General features: G+C 36.2%; 1 protein-coding gene across 2 annotated transcripts in view; it reads left to right on the top strand.

Moving 5' to 3' along the window:
• The window catches only part of LOC108972784 (protein Teyrha-meyrha), a 52,239-nt gene that overhangs the window by 18,406 nt on the left and 20,063 nt on the right, over positions 1-13,770 (top strand). For both annotated transcript variants that reach the window (XM_018939585.1, XM_018939586.1), the window contains exons 2-3: positions 6,759-6,998; positions 8,467-8,617. In XM_018939585.1, coding sequence (XP_018795130.1) covers positions 6,759-6,998; positions 8,467-8,617 — 391 coding nt within the window. The remainder of the gene's footprint in view (positions 1-6,758; positions 6,999-8,466; positions 8,618-13,770) is intronic.

A 13,770-nucleotide genomic window follows, 5' to 3' on the forward strand; every position in this document is an offset into this window, starting at 1 on the left:
ACACTTTACAGGTTTTCGGTTTCCGCCATTTTGTGGCAGTGGGATATCATGATGAAACTTGGTACACGTATTTCTTGGCTCCATAAGAAGGTTAATTTCGAAGATGGGCAAAATCGGCCCACTGCCACGCCCACAAAATGGCGAAAACCGAAAACATATAAAGTGTCATAACTAAGTCATAAATAAAGATATTAAAGTGAAATTTGGCACAAAGGATCGGATTAGAGAGGGCATTTTTCGACGTAAGTTTTTTGGAAAAGTGAGCATGGCCCCGCCCCCTACTAACTTTTTTGTACATATCTCGAAAACTGCTATAGCTATGTCAACCAAGCTGTATAGAGTCGTTTCTTCTAGGCATTTCCATATACAGTTCAAAAATGGATGAAATCGGTTCACAACCACGCCTTCTTCCAATATAAGGCTATTTTGAATTCCATCTAATGCCTTTTCTGTATAATATATACATTAGGAACCAATGATGATAGCGGAATAAAACTTAAAAAAAATACGGTAATTGAGCTGAGGTATCCCTTCTGGAAAAATTGTCGTGATCGGACCATAACTTTTCAATGCAATTAAAATAAATGTAAATACAATTCAGTACTCAAAGTACACAAATTGATCTAATCTAATTAATTTTACAGCATAATAAAAAAATATGTAAATGACGGGTAATGAAATCTCGATTACCACTTTATCATGCGAGAGTATAAAATGTTCGGTGACACTCGAACTTAGCCCTTCCTTATTTGTTTCACGATTGTGTTCGCACATGACTTCAAGCAGTGATAATCATTTTATTGAATTTGTATTAATCGAATTATTTGTTATTAGAGATTTAACATACCAATTATAGATGAGGCAACTATGACATTTAATTTATATATATAATAATTTACCTCAGTAACAAAAGCAAGTTTGAGAAACTCGAGCTAAAATCATAAATGATCAGTTATTATTGATCAAATTGGCATAAATAGATGTTATCCGGAGCTAACTACGTATAAACTTACACTTGAATATAAGCAATTTCAATTCCAAGATATATGTTTGTATATAATAAGATCAATAATCTCAATGATATAATTTTATTGCTGGAAGAAATTAAGTATTAATCCAATAAATAAGGTTTCTTTTAACTCCAAATAGACTGAATACTGTATTTCTCTTGAATAACAGTTGAATTGAATTGAAACATATACAAGAAAAAATATGAACCATGAAATATAATTTCACATAATTATTCCAAAAATTCATTTAACAAGCTTACATGATGCTTCTAACTAAGTTAAAAGTCCATAAATAATCACCGACTCACCACAGAGACAAATTGAATAAATTACTCGTTAATTAAAAAATAATATCACGCATGTGATTTAGTTTAACCCTTTGCCAAGTAGTCGAGCCTCAGCACTTCATTAAGTTTTTGTAAGCTAAAAGTAAATAATTTCCATTGTCTTCTTGCAACTTCGGCAAGAACTTAAGAAAGAGTTCTTTTAAATACGAATAGGTATAGGTAAAGTGACATTGAAATACACACCTAGTCTGAGTGCACACTTAGTTGTAACATGTGACTTAACCTTTTTCAAGAAGCGTATGTTTACGACACCGTTCGCCGTTATCTTGCAAAGTTAAGATCGTAATAATGGCAAATTCCCCTTTTTCGTGTGGGCAACACTTTTTTGTGCACATTCATTAATGTCGAGCTATAAGATTAGTCGCGTGATTTATATATTCCTATGAAAAGTTTTTAAAGGCTGGTTGCATCCAAGAACGAAATGTGCAGCCCTTGCATACATTTATTTAAAAAGGAGAGAAGAGGAAGAAGAGTGGTTGTAATCAGGTTGTGGAATTTTAAAATTTCTTCCAAATTTTTTTTGCAATGAAATACTTACACATGTATGCAAATAGGAGTTTGACACAGAATTAGAGATTTGTATATCGGATCCTGCTCTTCTTAACATGATTTTTATGAGGATTATCGTATTTGATCATTAGTTCCGCCTTTGTCCTAGATTAAGGGTACTTTTATTCACAAATTTAGCCAGTTATGAAACAAAAAGGAAAAGCATCGATACCTGTTTATAGTAAACCACAGGAAATGTTAAATTATTATTTAATACAGTTTACAGTTTCTACCGCAAGAATCCCAGCTATTCCACACATTTAGATGTTTAAGGTGTGATCAAAGAAGTCCAATACGATTTTCGTTCCGGGTAATGCGGTTAATTGCAATTTGATGAAACTAGTATTCGTATTTTTGGGTTACGGAAATAGCCAATTCATTTACTATACTGACAATTATTATATTTTTATCTAGCTCTATCTTTATTTTGTGAGGTGTTACTACTATAGAGACCTTCATATCAATAAACCCGTTACTAAACTAAACTTAGTCTAGTAATTCTTATTACTAAATCATTATCACCACTGAGATTAATTTAAGTCAAGAATAAGTCAGAGTTACTGCTAGTAAAACTTTGAAATTTGATGCAATAACGACGCTGATTTCTTTTGAGTTGAAAGTATTTGGCCTTAGAGTACTAAAGATAATTAGGTTCAAGGTTTCATAAAATGTCTTTCAATCTCTCTGAAATCATTCTTCTTCTTCTTGATTGGCGTAGACACCGCTTACGCGATTATAGCCGAGTTAACAACAGCGCGCCAGTTTTTTCTTCTTTTCGCTACGTGGTGCCAATTGGATATTCCAAGCGTAGCCGGGTTCTTCTCCAACTGGTCCTTCCAACGGAGTGTAGGTCTTCGTCTTCCTCTGCTTCCTCCGGCGGGTACAGCGTCGAATACTTTCAGAGCTGGAGTGTTTTCGTCCAGCGTAGCCGCTGTCTTTTAATTCGCTGAACTATGTCAATGTCGTCGTATATCTCGTACAGCTCATCGTTCCATCGAATGCGATATTCGCCGTGGCCGACGCGCAAAGGACCATAAATCTTTCGCAGAACTTTTCTCTCAAAAACTCGCAAGTGAGTGACTTAAAGAGTTTGGTTTTTGTTTGTCGAGAGAGGACTTTGCTTCTCAATTGCCTACTCAGTCTGAAGTAGCACCTGTTGGCAAGAGTTATCCTGCGTTGGATTTCTAGGCTGACATTGTTGGTGGTGTTTACGCTGRTTCCAAGATGGCCGAAATTATCAGTGACGTGAGAGCCTAGTCGCGAGTCCGACGACTGTTTGTTTGATAACAGGAGATATTTCGTATTGCCCTCGTTTACTGCTAGATCCATTTGCTTTGCTTCCTTGTCCAGTCTGAAGAAAGCAGAACTAACGACGCGGGTGTTGAGGCCGATGATATCAATATCATCGGCATACGAAAGCAGCTGTACACTCTTATAGAAGATGGTACCTTCTCTATTTAGTTCTGCAGCTCGAACTATTTTCTCCAGAAGCAGGTTGAAACCTCGTTTGGTATCGAACGGCTCGGAGAGGTCCTTCCCGACTCTGATGGAGCTTTTGGTGTTGCTCAACGTCAGTTTACATAGCCGCATTAGTATTACGGGGATACCAAATTCAGACATCGCGGCGTAAAGGCTGCTCCTTTTCGTGCTGTCGAAAGCAGCTCTGAAATCGAAGAAGAGGTGGTGAGTGTCGATTCTCCTTTCACGGGTCTTTTCCAAGGTTTGGCGCATTGTGAATATCTGGTCGGTTGTTGATTTTCCAGGTCTGAACCCACACTGATAAGGTCCAATCAGTTTGTTGACGGTGGGCTTTAATCTTTCACCCAATACGCTCGATACGACCTTATATGCGATCCCACGGTAGTTGGCGCAAATTGTGGGGTCTCCTTTTTGTTGTGCGTTTACTGCCATTCAGTAGGCTGGCAAAGTGTTCTACAAGAGTATGCCCCGTCTTGAAACCTTCTGTAAGCCGCCGCATTTTTTCGTAGAATTTTCGAGCATTACCCCTGTCGGCCAACTTATCAAGCTCTTCGTACTCGCATTTCGGCCGCTTTCTTTTTCTGTCTGGAAATGCGTCTCGCTTCCCTCTTCAACTCTCGGTATCTATCCCATCCCACACGTGTTTTGGTCGATTGTAACGGTGCGAGGTAGGCAGCGACACGGCACTAGTCGTCGTACCAGCTGTTCTTTTGCACTTTCCGAAAACCAATGGTTTCGGTTGCAGCTGTACGTAAGGAGTTTGAAATGTCGTCCCACAGTTCCCTTATACGGAGTTGTTGACGAGTGCTCTCAGAGAAAAGGAGTGCAAGCTGAGTAGAAAATCCTTCGGTTGCCTAAAGGCATCTTTGGTCACACCGTCCTTCTCTTCCGTCGGGGCGTGGGCGCAAATCAGCGATATGTTGAAGAACCTCGCTTTGATGTGGATTGTGGCTAGACGCTCATTCACCGGAGTGAATGATAGTACTCGGCGACGGAGTCTCTCTCCCACCACGAATCCCACACCAAATTTGCGCTCCTTTATATGGCCACTGTAGTAAATGCCACAAGGACCTGTTCGTCTCTATCCCTGTCCCGTCCATCGCATTTCTTGGACGGTGGTGATGTCAGCCTTCACTCCAATGAGGACATCAACCACCTGCGCAGCGGCACCTTCCTAATTAAGGGACCGGACATTCCAGATGCATGCCCTCAAATCATAGTCCTTAATTCGTTTGCCATGGTCGTCATCAAAAGGGGGGTCTCTCATCCGAGGCTATTGAAAATTTTTCATTGGGGCTGATATTTCGCCTTCTCACTTTACTTCGCCTTCAAACGGATGTTCTTAGGCTACCCAGAGGATACTTGGTCAAAGACCGGAAGTCGTGAGCTGCTTGAGTCATATGTAAAAGAATCGTTTCTGGCCACTGCCAAGTGAATGGTGATCAGAGAACTTTCCTCACTTGCGTGAACTTCTACACATGACTCCATTCTCCTAACTGTAAATATGTGTCATATCTGTTTCTATGTTGGCATAATTTCTTTATTGCCTTACGCAAGTCATGTGTCGCGGAGTTTCCAATAACCTTTAACCATTTAACGAAGTATAATATTTGCATAATTTACAGCGCATTTACGCGGCATTTAGTCAAGCAATTTTCAAAAATATTGTCAATGAACAAGTTTATTTAAATTTTATACTTATCACACATGCATAAATTACGACACCTCCGTCGAGGGGCAGTGGAGTGAGTTACAAGAGTATTACATGCGTTATTTGTGTAAATGATATGTTGCTAACACACGCCACACATAATATGTACGCATGTGTGCGTGTCAAAGAGACACTGCGTTAGGCTGATGACGGAGTCTGGATAACGACGTTTATGCTAAATCGAAGTGGCGACAAGATAACATGTGTGGCAGCAACCCTCAAGCGTTCGGCGTGGGCTGGGTGACAGCGAGGGGTGTGAACTATGGGGTCCACAGCTTTGTTGATTTAGTTCTAAAAGTCAAATATTTTGTTTCTCAAATTATCATAAAAATTTTGTGAAATTTGTGAAATTTGTTGTTTTTTAAACTTCAAGACAAATGAATAAGTGAAGTGAAATTTAGTGGAAATATAAACAGGTAAAGCACTTTAAGAAGTAATTGAAGCGCTGAAATACTTAGAAGACCAGAAAATATGAGAGTCTCAATGTAGTATTTGAATTTTGCTTCTTTCCTTATGGATTTAAGGCAGTCTGGGTTTTTAAAACCATCGAAAATTTTTTTTTGTAAAAACTGCACGTTAGAACCTTAAATACCTTAATAAATTGGTAAAATAGTGAAATAAACATTTCCCTGTTGAATCCAGTATAGTGCGAGCGCTAGGATCTGTTCAGCGTTAAAATATAAACTTTGTTGCCCCGAAATTGCATTTTCCTAAAAAAAAGTTAAAACGAATATTGGCCTAGTTGCCGCTATTTTGTATCCAAGTATCAAAATGTAAATATAAAATTGTTGTCCACCAAGTTAGTGTTTAACAAAGCATTAAGAAAAAATCGATTTATTTATCTTTACTATTTAAGTAAATTGTCAATGTTAGGCCTGATTTTAGAGCTCTGAACTGGCGCAAATCGCGAAATTACTTTTTTACTTTTTATATTTTTGTTAAATTGTTAGGAAGTATTTTTTAGTTTTTCCATTTTATTTATTTAAACACTTTTATTCAAAATGCCATTAAATTTATTTGAAGACTTGCGTAAAGCCTCAAAAAGCGCATGTATTATCCTTGCCACATTGACAGCTTTTCTACACAATTAGATTCGGCGCATAAAATACAAAAAAAAACTGAATTCAACTCATTCAAAAGCAATAAAGTTTCCACTTGAAGCATTCACCAACGGACACAACTGACCCACAACAAATCCTTGGCCGAAATAATAGCAGTGTAATGCTGTGTGAGACGTAGACAAGACGACTGACCCGAGCTTAACGTGTCATTACCCTACGCAGCAGAAATGCCAATAAACAACAACACTTTATGTCATGCATACAAAAATATTTCTCTCGGATATTGTAAATATTTTCATATGTTTTCGCCAAAAACCCAAAACATGTGCATCAAACCTGATAGTTTATTTGCTCGCCAGAGTAACCGTAACAAAAGGATAAAACTCTTTCCTCGAAAAAAGTACAACAACTTATTATACGTACATATGTTACATTAGAAAGTGGCATCAATAATACATATGTACATACATATACATATATAGAGCTTGAGCACCTTTTTATGGAGCTTATTACTTTTTCATAACATTTGTCTGCTTAGAAGAAATTTTCCGCATGCTAAAGAAGAAATTTTGCTCATTTTGTATGTTCATTTTTCTTGCAGTTACCAGACGCCAAAGATCTACACAATATGTCACTTGTCGGCAGTTACGGCACACACCTGCTGCACAGCTTCCATCCGCACCTGCTACAGACGCTCAACCATGGCATGTTGGCGGCGAATGGGGGGCCTGCGAGCTACTTTGCCAGTGACCGCGGACTCGGAAAACCATCGGTATTATCGAATTTTCAACTGCCGTCCGCGTTTTCACCACCCAAATATATAGGCATATCACTGGATCAGGTGAGTTTTGTAACACATATCAAAGCGGTCTTTATACAATGGTATGGCGTTATGTTAATCACTTAGAAACTTACCATTAAACTCATTCAGAAACTCAAAAACAATCTAAGATACTATTAAGTAGAAGACAAGCACTTATTGAAGGCATAGCATATTGCATTTTTGATTATACCATTTCTATATACATAAATAGTAGAGATAAACCACAAAACATTTAAAAGAAGTACGTACAGTGCATAGTGACGGTAACAAAAGCTCTAGCTTCAGATACTTGGTAGAGTATCTTTATCAGATACTCGGAAGCGGCCAAATAAAGGACATGTACAAAGGATAATGAAATATTGTGACGTTTAATTTGCAAAAGCTCAGTATTCAGCCTATTAATAAGAAGAGATATTTTTCATGGATCAAAATGTTTCAAAAGCGAGCTATTACATGCTGGTTTATTGGGATCCAAATAATGTAGTGATGGCTGAAATGGATGGATGAAATTTAGACTTATATTTATAAAAACATTATTTTCATTAATATTTATATAACCACGGTATCAAATGTGCTCTATATTGCGTGTGGACGAAATTCAAGCAATTAAATAGGTAGTTAATACATTAAAAACTATAGCTTCAAAATCAAACTGCCTTCTAAATATTAATCAGTATATGGTACATTAATGGGTGTTTTCCATAGAATTGTCTCATACTGCCAGCTCATTATTATACCAGGTGCTTTCCAAAGTAAAGAGGACATTTTGAATCTAGTGCCTCTTGGTGGCGCCATCGCTTCGAACAAAGAGCCAACATTAAATTTTGTTTTAAAATTGGTAAAACATTTACAGAAATGTTTCAACTGATGAAACAAGTTTATGGCGATGATAGCCTATCCGGTAGCACGAGTGGTTTCAATGTTTTCAAAGTGGTCGTGAGGACATAAATGACCATCCTGTGGGCCAATCAAAATCTATGATCACCGAAAATTCCACCAAAACAGTGAGTGAATTTAAATCATTCAAATGAAATTGAACATCTCTAAAACATCAATTTATCGCATTTTGACCGAACATTTGGGCTTATGAAAGTTGTGTGTGTAAATTGGTTTTGCCGAAAAAACCATTTTTTCTATGCTTTTTATGTCCTGTTTACTTTAGAACGCTCCTCATATGTATTCAGGTAGATACTTGTATGAGAATTGTTCTTCTTATCTAACTTAAGACAAAAAACAAAAATATCTTATATGCGAGCTTAGTTGCAAAACAATAGAGTAATAGGTATGATATGCGAGAACCATATCCACAAAGGTCTTAAAAAATCTATATTCCACAGATATAATTAGATATAGACGTATCACTTTTTTAATTTTTAACATCTACATTTAATTCTATTACACACAACAACAAGAAACTCCTTAACTTTTGCATATTTGCAAAATAAATTTTTATCAAACATCTATTTTCTCAATTTCTCTTCCACAGAATCTCTTCAATGGCAATGATTCATTTCGCACAGACTCTACGAGTCCCACATGCACTTCCCATGAATCGATGGAAGGATCAAACGATTACGACAACGGTGAAAAGGGTGAAAGTCCGCGCAGCAACAACTCCGATCCGAGGGATTTAAGGCGTAAGTTTGTATTACTTTCTACTCAAATGCCTTTCCTCTCACTTTGCTAATGTCCACATGAAAATTTGTGGGCGTATTTGCATTTGATTACTTATTTACTCACTTGTGAGATGAAAATGTTATAAACAAGAAAAAAATAGAAATTTGCATGTGCAAAAAATTGCGACCCAGCAGATGCAGGGAGGAAAGATATTTGTAGCTAGATAAAAATCAACAGCTTGTTTGACGTATTTTGACTTTGATTTTTGACGTTTTTCAAATAGGTACAACGCAAATTTCAAATTAATTTTTTTGATCTCCAGCATACTGAACAATTTTAACGGTTGAATGCATTTTTAAAGTGATACGTCGCTTAACATGCGATGAGGTCGCATCCCTCTGTAATTGAGTATATGTATGTATAAATATCTATTCTTATGTCACAAGTACGTACATATGTAAATACATATGTATATCTAAACATTACCTAAGTGAATACGACAAGAATATTTTAACATAATTTTACTAAAATAATGTAAATTAAAATACTTTTTTATTATACTTAATGGCACTAAATCGATGTATATATGAATATATTTTTTAATATCGAAAAAAATAATTTTCCGGATATACAACGATTTCTCTAATGTTTTTTATTCTATTTCCTTATTAAGTTTTCGCAAAATTATTAAAATGGTATTTGCTTTCAGAGTTGAAGTATTTTCGTATTCCGATTTTTCGATATCTGTGATTTCAGTGATTGCTATTTTTAAATCACTGTGATTTTATACTGCTATTGCGATCGCAACAACTTTTGTTGTTGTTGTTGTTGTTGTAGCGGCAGATTCTGCCGATTTGACACTGTTTGCCCGGATCCGTTCCTGTTACGTAGACCCGACTGCCGTGGGAACGACGGAAACCTTTTGTCGTTATTGGCGGCAAATTTTCTTTTGGGTCCTGTAACTCAAGTCAAGTTTTTCCGCCTTCCTTCTCACTACATTTTCGCAAATGTTGGAGCGGTTCGGCTACCTGACACTTGGAGCGTATTGCGTAGTTCATTTGTATGCTAGTATGATGGTTTCACAAATTTCTTACAAGAAATTACCATTAGTGTGGTTGATCATTAGTTATTTAGAATACCCGCTTTTAATATTTTCAAAGAAAAACTAATGACTAATGGCCACTGCAGGATGTCTATTCTGGACATGTCTTTTTAAATTTGTTAAAAATATTTTATATCTAATTTTTGATTTGCAAATATTGCATTTTGCATATATTTCATCTACAACTTCAAACATCTGCCATACTTCACTTCTTTTCCTTGATACATTTCCTGCCATTATAAAACATTATAAGAACGTTACACTCAAAACTTCAGACCGCTATGTTGAAAAATAGCATATACGCAGACATATGTATATACAATACCCTGAAGAAAGCTGCTACTTTTCTGTTATTTGCTATTGTGATCGCATGTACTGTACTATTAAAAAATCAAAGTTTCACAAGTTCGAACTGCTATCGAAAATCACAAGTTCTAACTGCTATCGCAATCGCAGTTCATAGAAGCGAACTGATATTTATAAAATGTCATCTCAGTTCCGATAAGCGATTTTTCAATCACAGTGAAAAAATCACAGGTAGTGAAATATCGCTAATCACTAATAGCTACTGTCTCTTAATTCGCTGCACTATGTCCATGTCGTCATATATCTCATACAGATCATCGTTCCATCGAATGCGATATTCGCCTTGGCCAACGCGTAAAGGACCATAAATCTTCCGCAGAACCTTTCTCTCGAACAATCCTAAGGCTGACTCATCAGATGTTGTCATCGTCCATGCCTTTGCACCATATAGCAGGACTTATAGAGTTTGGTTTTTGTTCTTAGAGAGAGGACTTTATTTCTCCATTGCCTATTCAGTCCGAAGTATCACCTGTTGGCAAGAGTTATTCTGCGTTGGATTTCGAGGCGGACGTTATTGTTGTTTAGGGGTGAATTCGCCCTCGTTTAATACCAGCCTCACTTGCTTCCCTTCCTTACCCAGTCTGGAGAAAGCAGAACTAACGGCGCGGGTGTTAAGGCCATCGTGCAGCTTTCAAATCGACGAAAAGATGGTGTGTGTCGACTCTTTTTCACGGGTCTTCTCCAAGATTTGGCGCATAGTGAATACCTGGTCAGTTGTTGATTTCCCAGGCTTAAATCTTCTTGAATCTCTGATAAGGTCCAATTAGTTAGTTGACAGTGGGCTTTAATAATTCACCATATACGCACGATAAAACCTTATTTGCGATGTTGAGGAGGCCTATCCCACGGTCCCCCGTTTAGTGGATTGAACAGAGCACACTTAAATTCTAATCGTCGGACATACTTTTGTCTGACCATATTCTACTAAGCAGATGATGCATGCTCCCCATTAGCTCTCCACCGCCGTGTTTGAATCCATCGTCATCGATGCTTTCACTACCATTCAGCAGGCTGGTGAAGTGTTCCTTTGATTGACTTTCCATATTTAAAATTCATTATTGAAACAGCTGTATGAAATCTAGATCATTTATAACTTTTAAAATCTTAAGACTTACTTTGGTAAAACACATATGTATTTACAATAAATACTATTAAAAAAAAGTGTGAAATTAATTATTTTTTTTTGGAAAAAATAAAAGCTCATGAATATAAATACACACATGACGCTTATATATAAATTATATATAAATACATGTACCATCTAGGCATATAACATGTAATATGTAGTTAATGGCCAGTAAACGTTTTTCATAAAAATTGAGTCCTCATTCCTGATTTTTGTGCTAATTTCACTCGTAAATAACCACAAAAAGTATCAAATGTAATATCGTTGTAACGTTTTAATTACTCTTTTAATTTTTTTTTTTTTTTTTTTTTTTTTGCATTATTACGATTATAAGAAGTTATGACAACTATGATTATTAATTTCAACGGTTCATGTCTAAACGACCTAAGTTTAAGAGTCCACTATATATTATAGTTCGAAAGACTCGTTTTAGTTCATTTACATATATCACGAGGCGATGCGTCATAGTGCTCTTACTCAGATGAGTCGTAGGCATAAGTAGAGACGGATCGAGTTAAATTTTGTATTTTTATATTAATAATGGTTTTTCTTTTAAGCTAAAAAAAATATTGTTTTAATATATATAAATGTATACCTACATTTATTCATAATTGCCAAATTTGTGTATTAAAGTGAGAGCTCTGTGCTCTGTGAAATATTCAAAAGTTTATTGACTCGTACCAAACAAAGGACCATCTAAAGTATTCAAATCCTTTTTCGTATAAATAAACATATCCGTCACTAAAAGAGCCCTCAGTCTACGCCGATCTACATGTGTTGCCAAATCGCATTATACGAACAGCCTCGATATTGGTTTTCCACCGGCAAACAAAGCGTTATTTTGCATACAACAGTTCACTGAGCATTTGGATTATGAAAACCAGTTTGAAATTGTGTAAAAGTTTGTAATTGAATTCGCTTCCGATCAACCGTCACGCCGCGGCAGCCACAATTAGCCATGGCGTGTGCTCTGCCAACGAGTTACGAACATTTTAAATGACCGCCTATTTATTTAAATATAAATGATACGATTTTAATTAGCTTTGGTTTGGCAGCAGCAGTAATACTTTTTGGGCGTACACGACTCTGAACGACAGTTGGTACAAATTGCCATACAATAAAATATTGGTAATACTTATGCATTAGTTATATGTATGCGTATGTAACGTTATATGAATTATGATTGTAAATAATTTAGTTGCATTTACATGTGTGTTTGCATTTAAGCCTAAAGATTGAGCACGTTCGCAAATGTTTGCAAACTTTTCTAATTACTCAAATAATATTTTCTATAAACAAATGTTAGCTGAAATAAATCTGTGGCGCATGAATTGTAGATTTAACTACTTTGTGAGGAAGCTGGTAAGGTTTGAATAGTTTTTCAGTTTAACGAATTTAGAGTAAGCGAAGGAAGATTTGGGTATGCTACTTTAAATGTGCATATGTATATCTTAATTAAGAAAAATTACTGTTTTAGCTTCGTTCCAAAATGACATATTTAAAAAAAAAAATTAAATGAAATTGTCACTAAGAATGATGAAAATAGAGATTCCAAAGTTTCGACCCTTTACGTTTTTCGGAGTGCATTTGACAGAAAATACATTACTTCGTGACGTTATGAAAACAAGAACGAAATCAATTAATATCACGTTTTGGCAATGTTTCAGATAATTCAGTTTATCTTTGCTTTAACCACATTAAGACGAGCGGAATTGTGGCGTATTGGGAATCAGGAAACACGCTATTCGTAAGACCATGAATGTGAAGAGGTTACAAAAAGATAAAACAACCTCTAAATGGCTCACTTATGGCTTAAGTTTGCCAGATATCATGTAATTGGAATGTACTTTAAGGAGCTTTCCCACAGTGCTTGTTCCAACAAAATCACGCTCTATTGCAACCCTAAAAGTAATAAAACTACATATGTATGAGGGTCAAACCACGTCAAGTGGTCCATGATTTCAAATTTTGCAAAATCACCGATTTTGAAAATTAGAAGTTCATTAAATATTTCGTCAAAATTAAAGATTAAAGCCATAAAAAGTACGATAAGTGATGAAAAATTGCAATCGTTAAAGAAATTGAAACCAAAAGGTACACTGAAGATCCGAGGGCCGTTTGCTTCCATATTTCATTTCCTCTCATTTGAGTGAAGTCTTCTTCATTCCGCCACGTTTTGAGGCTAAAAAAAAACATGAAATAGTCGCTGCAGGCCAAATTTTAGGAATACGATGAATGGCGGATGAGTTGACAATGTAATTCTTTCAGTTTAGCGATCGGACTGAATGAATCGGAAATACATTTTATTTCCACGCAACAAAATTTGACGAATGTCTTAATACTTGATTTTTGAATATGTTGCGGCAGATTTCAATAACACTTACGATGCCATTTTTGGCATGAACGGTTTTTCCTATCAAAGAACAATGTTTTATCAAAACATATTATTTTTTCCACAGTAAAATAGAAACAACTAATGATTTCAGATTTTTCTCTGCATAGGGTTGTGCGCTGGGTTTGGGACCCGCCACGTAAAAAAACCACCCCAATGAAAACGCAACAACAGCCTCGGATGAGAG

This window comes from Bactrocera latifrons, unplaced genomic scaffold, assembly GCF_001853355.1.
Source record: "Bactrocera latifrons isolate USDA-ARS-PBARC rearing strain unplaced genomic scaffold, ASM185335v1 scaffold_422, whole genome shotgun sequence".
Taxonomy (NCBI): domain Eukaryota; kingdom Metazoa; phylum Arthropoda; class Insecta; order Diptera; family Tephritidae; genus Bactrocera; species Bactrocera latifrons.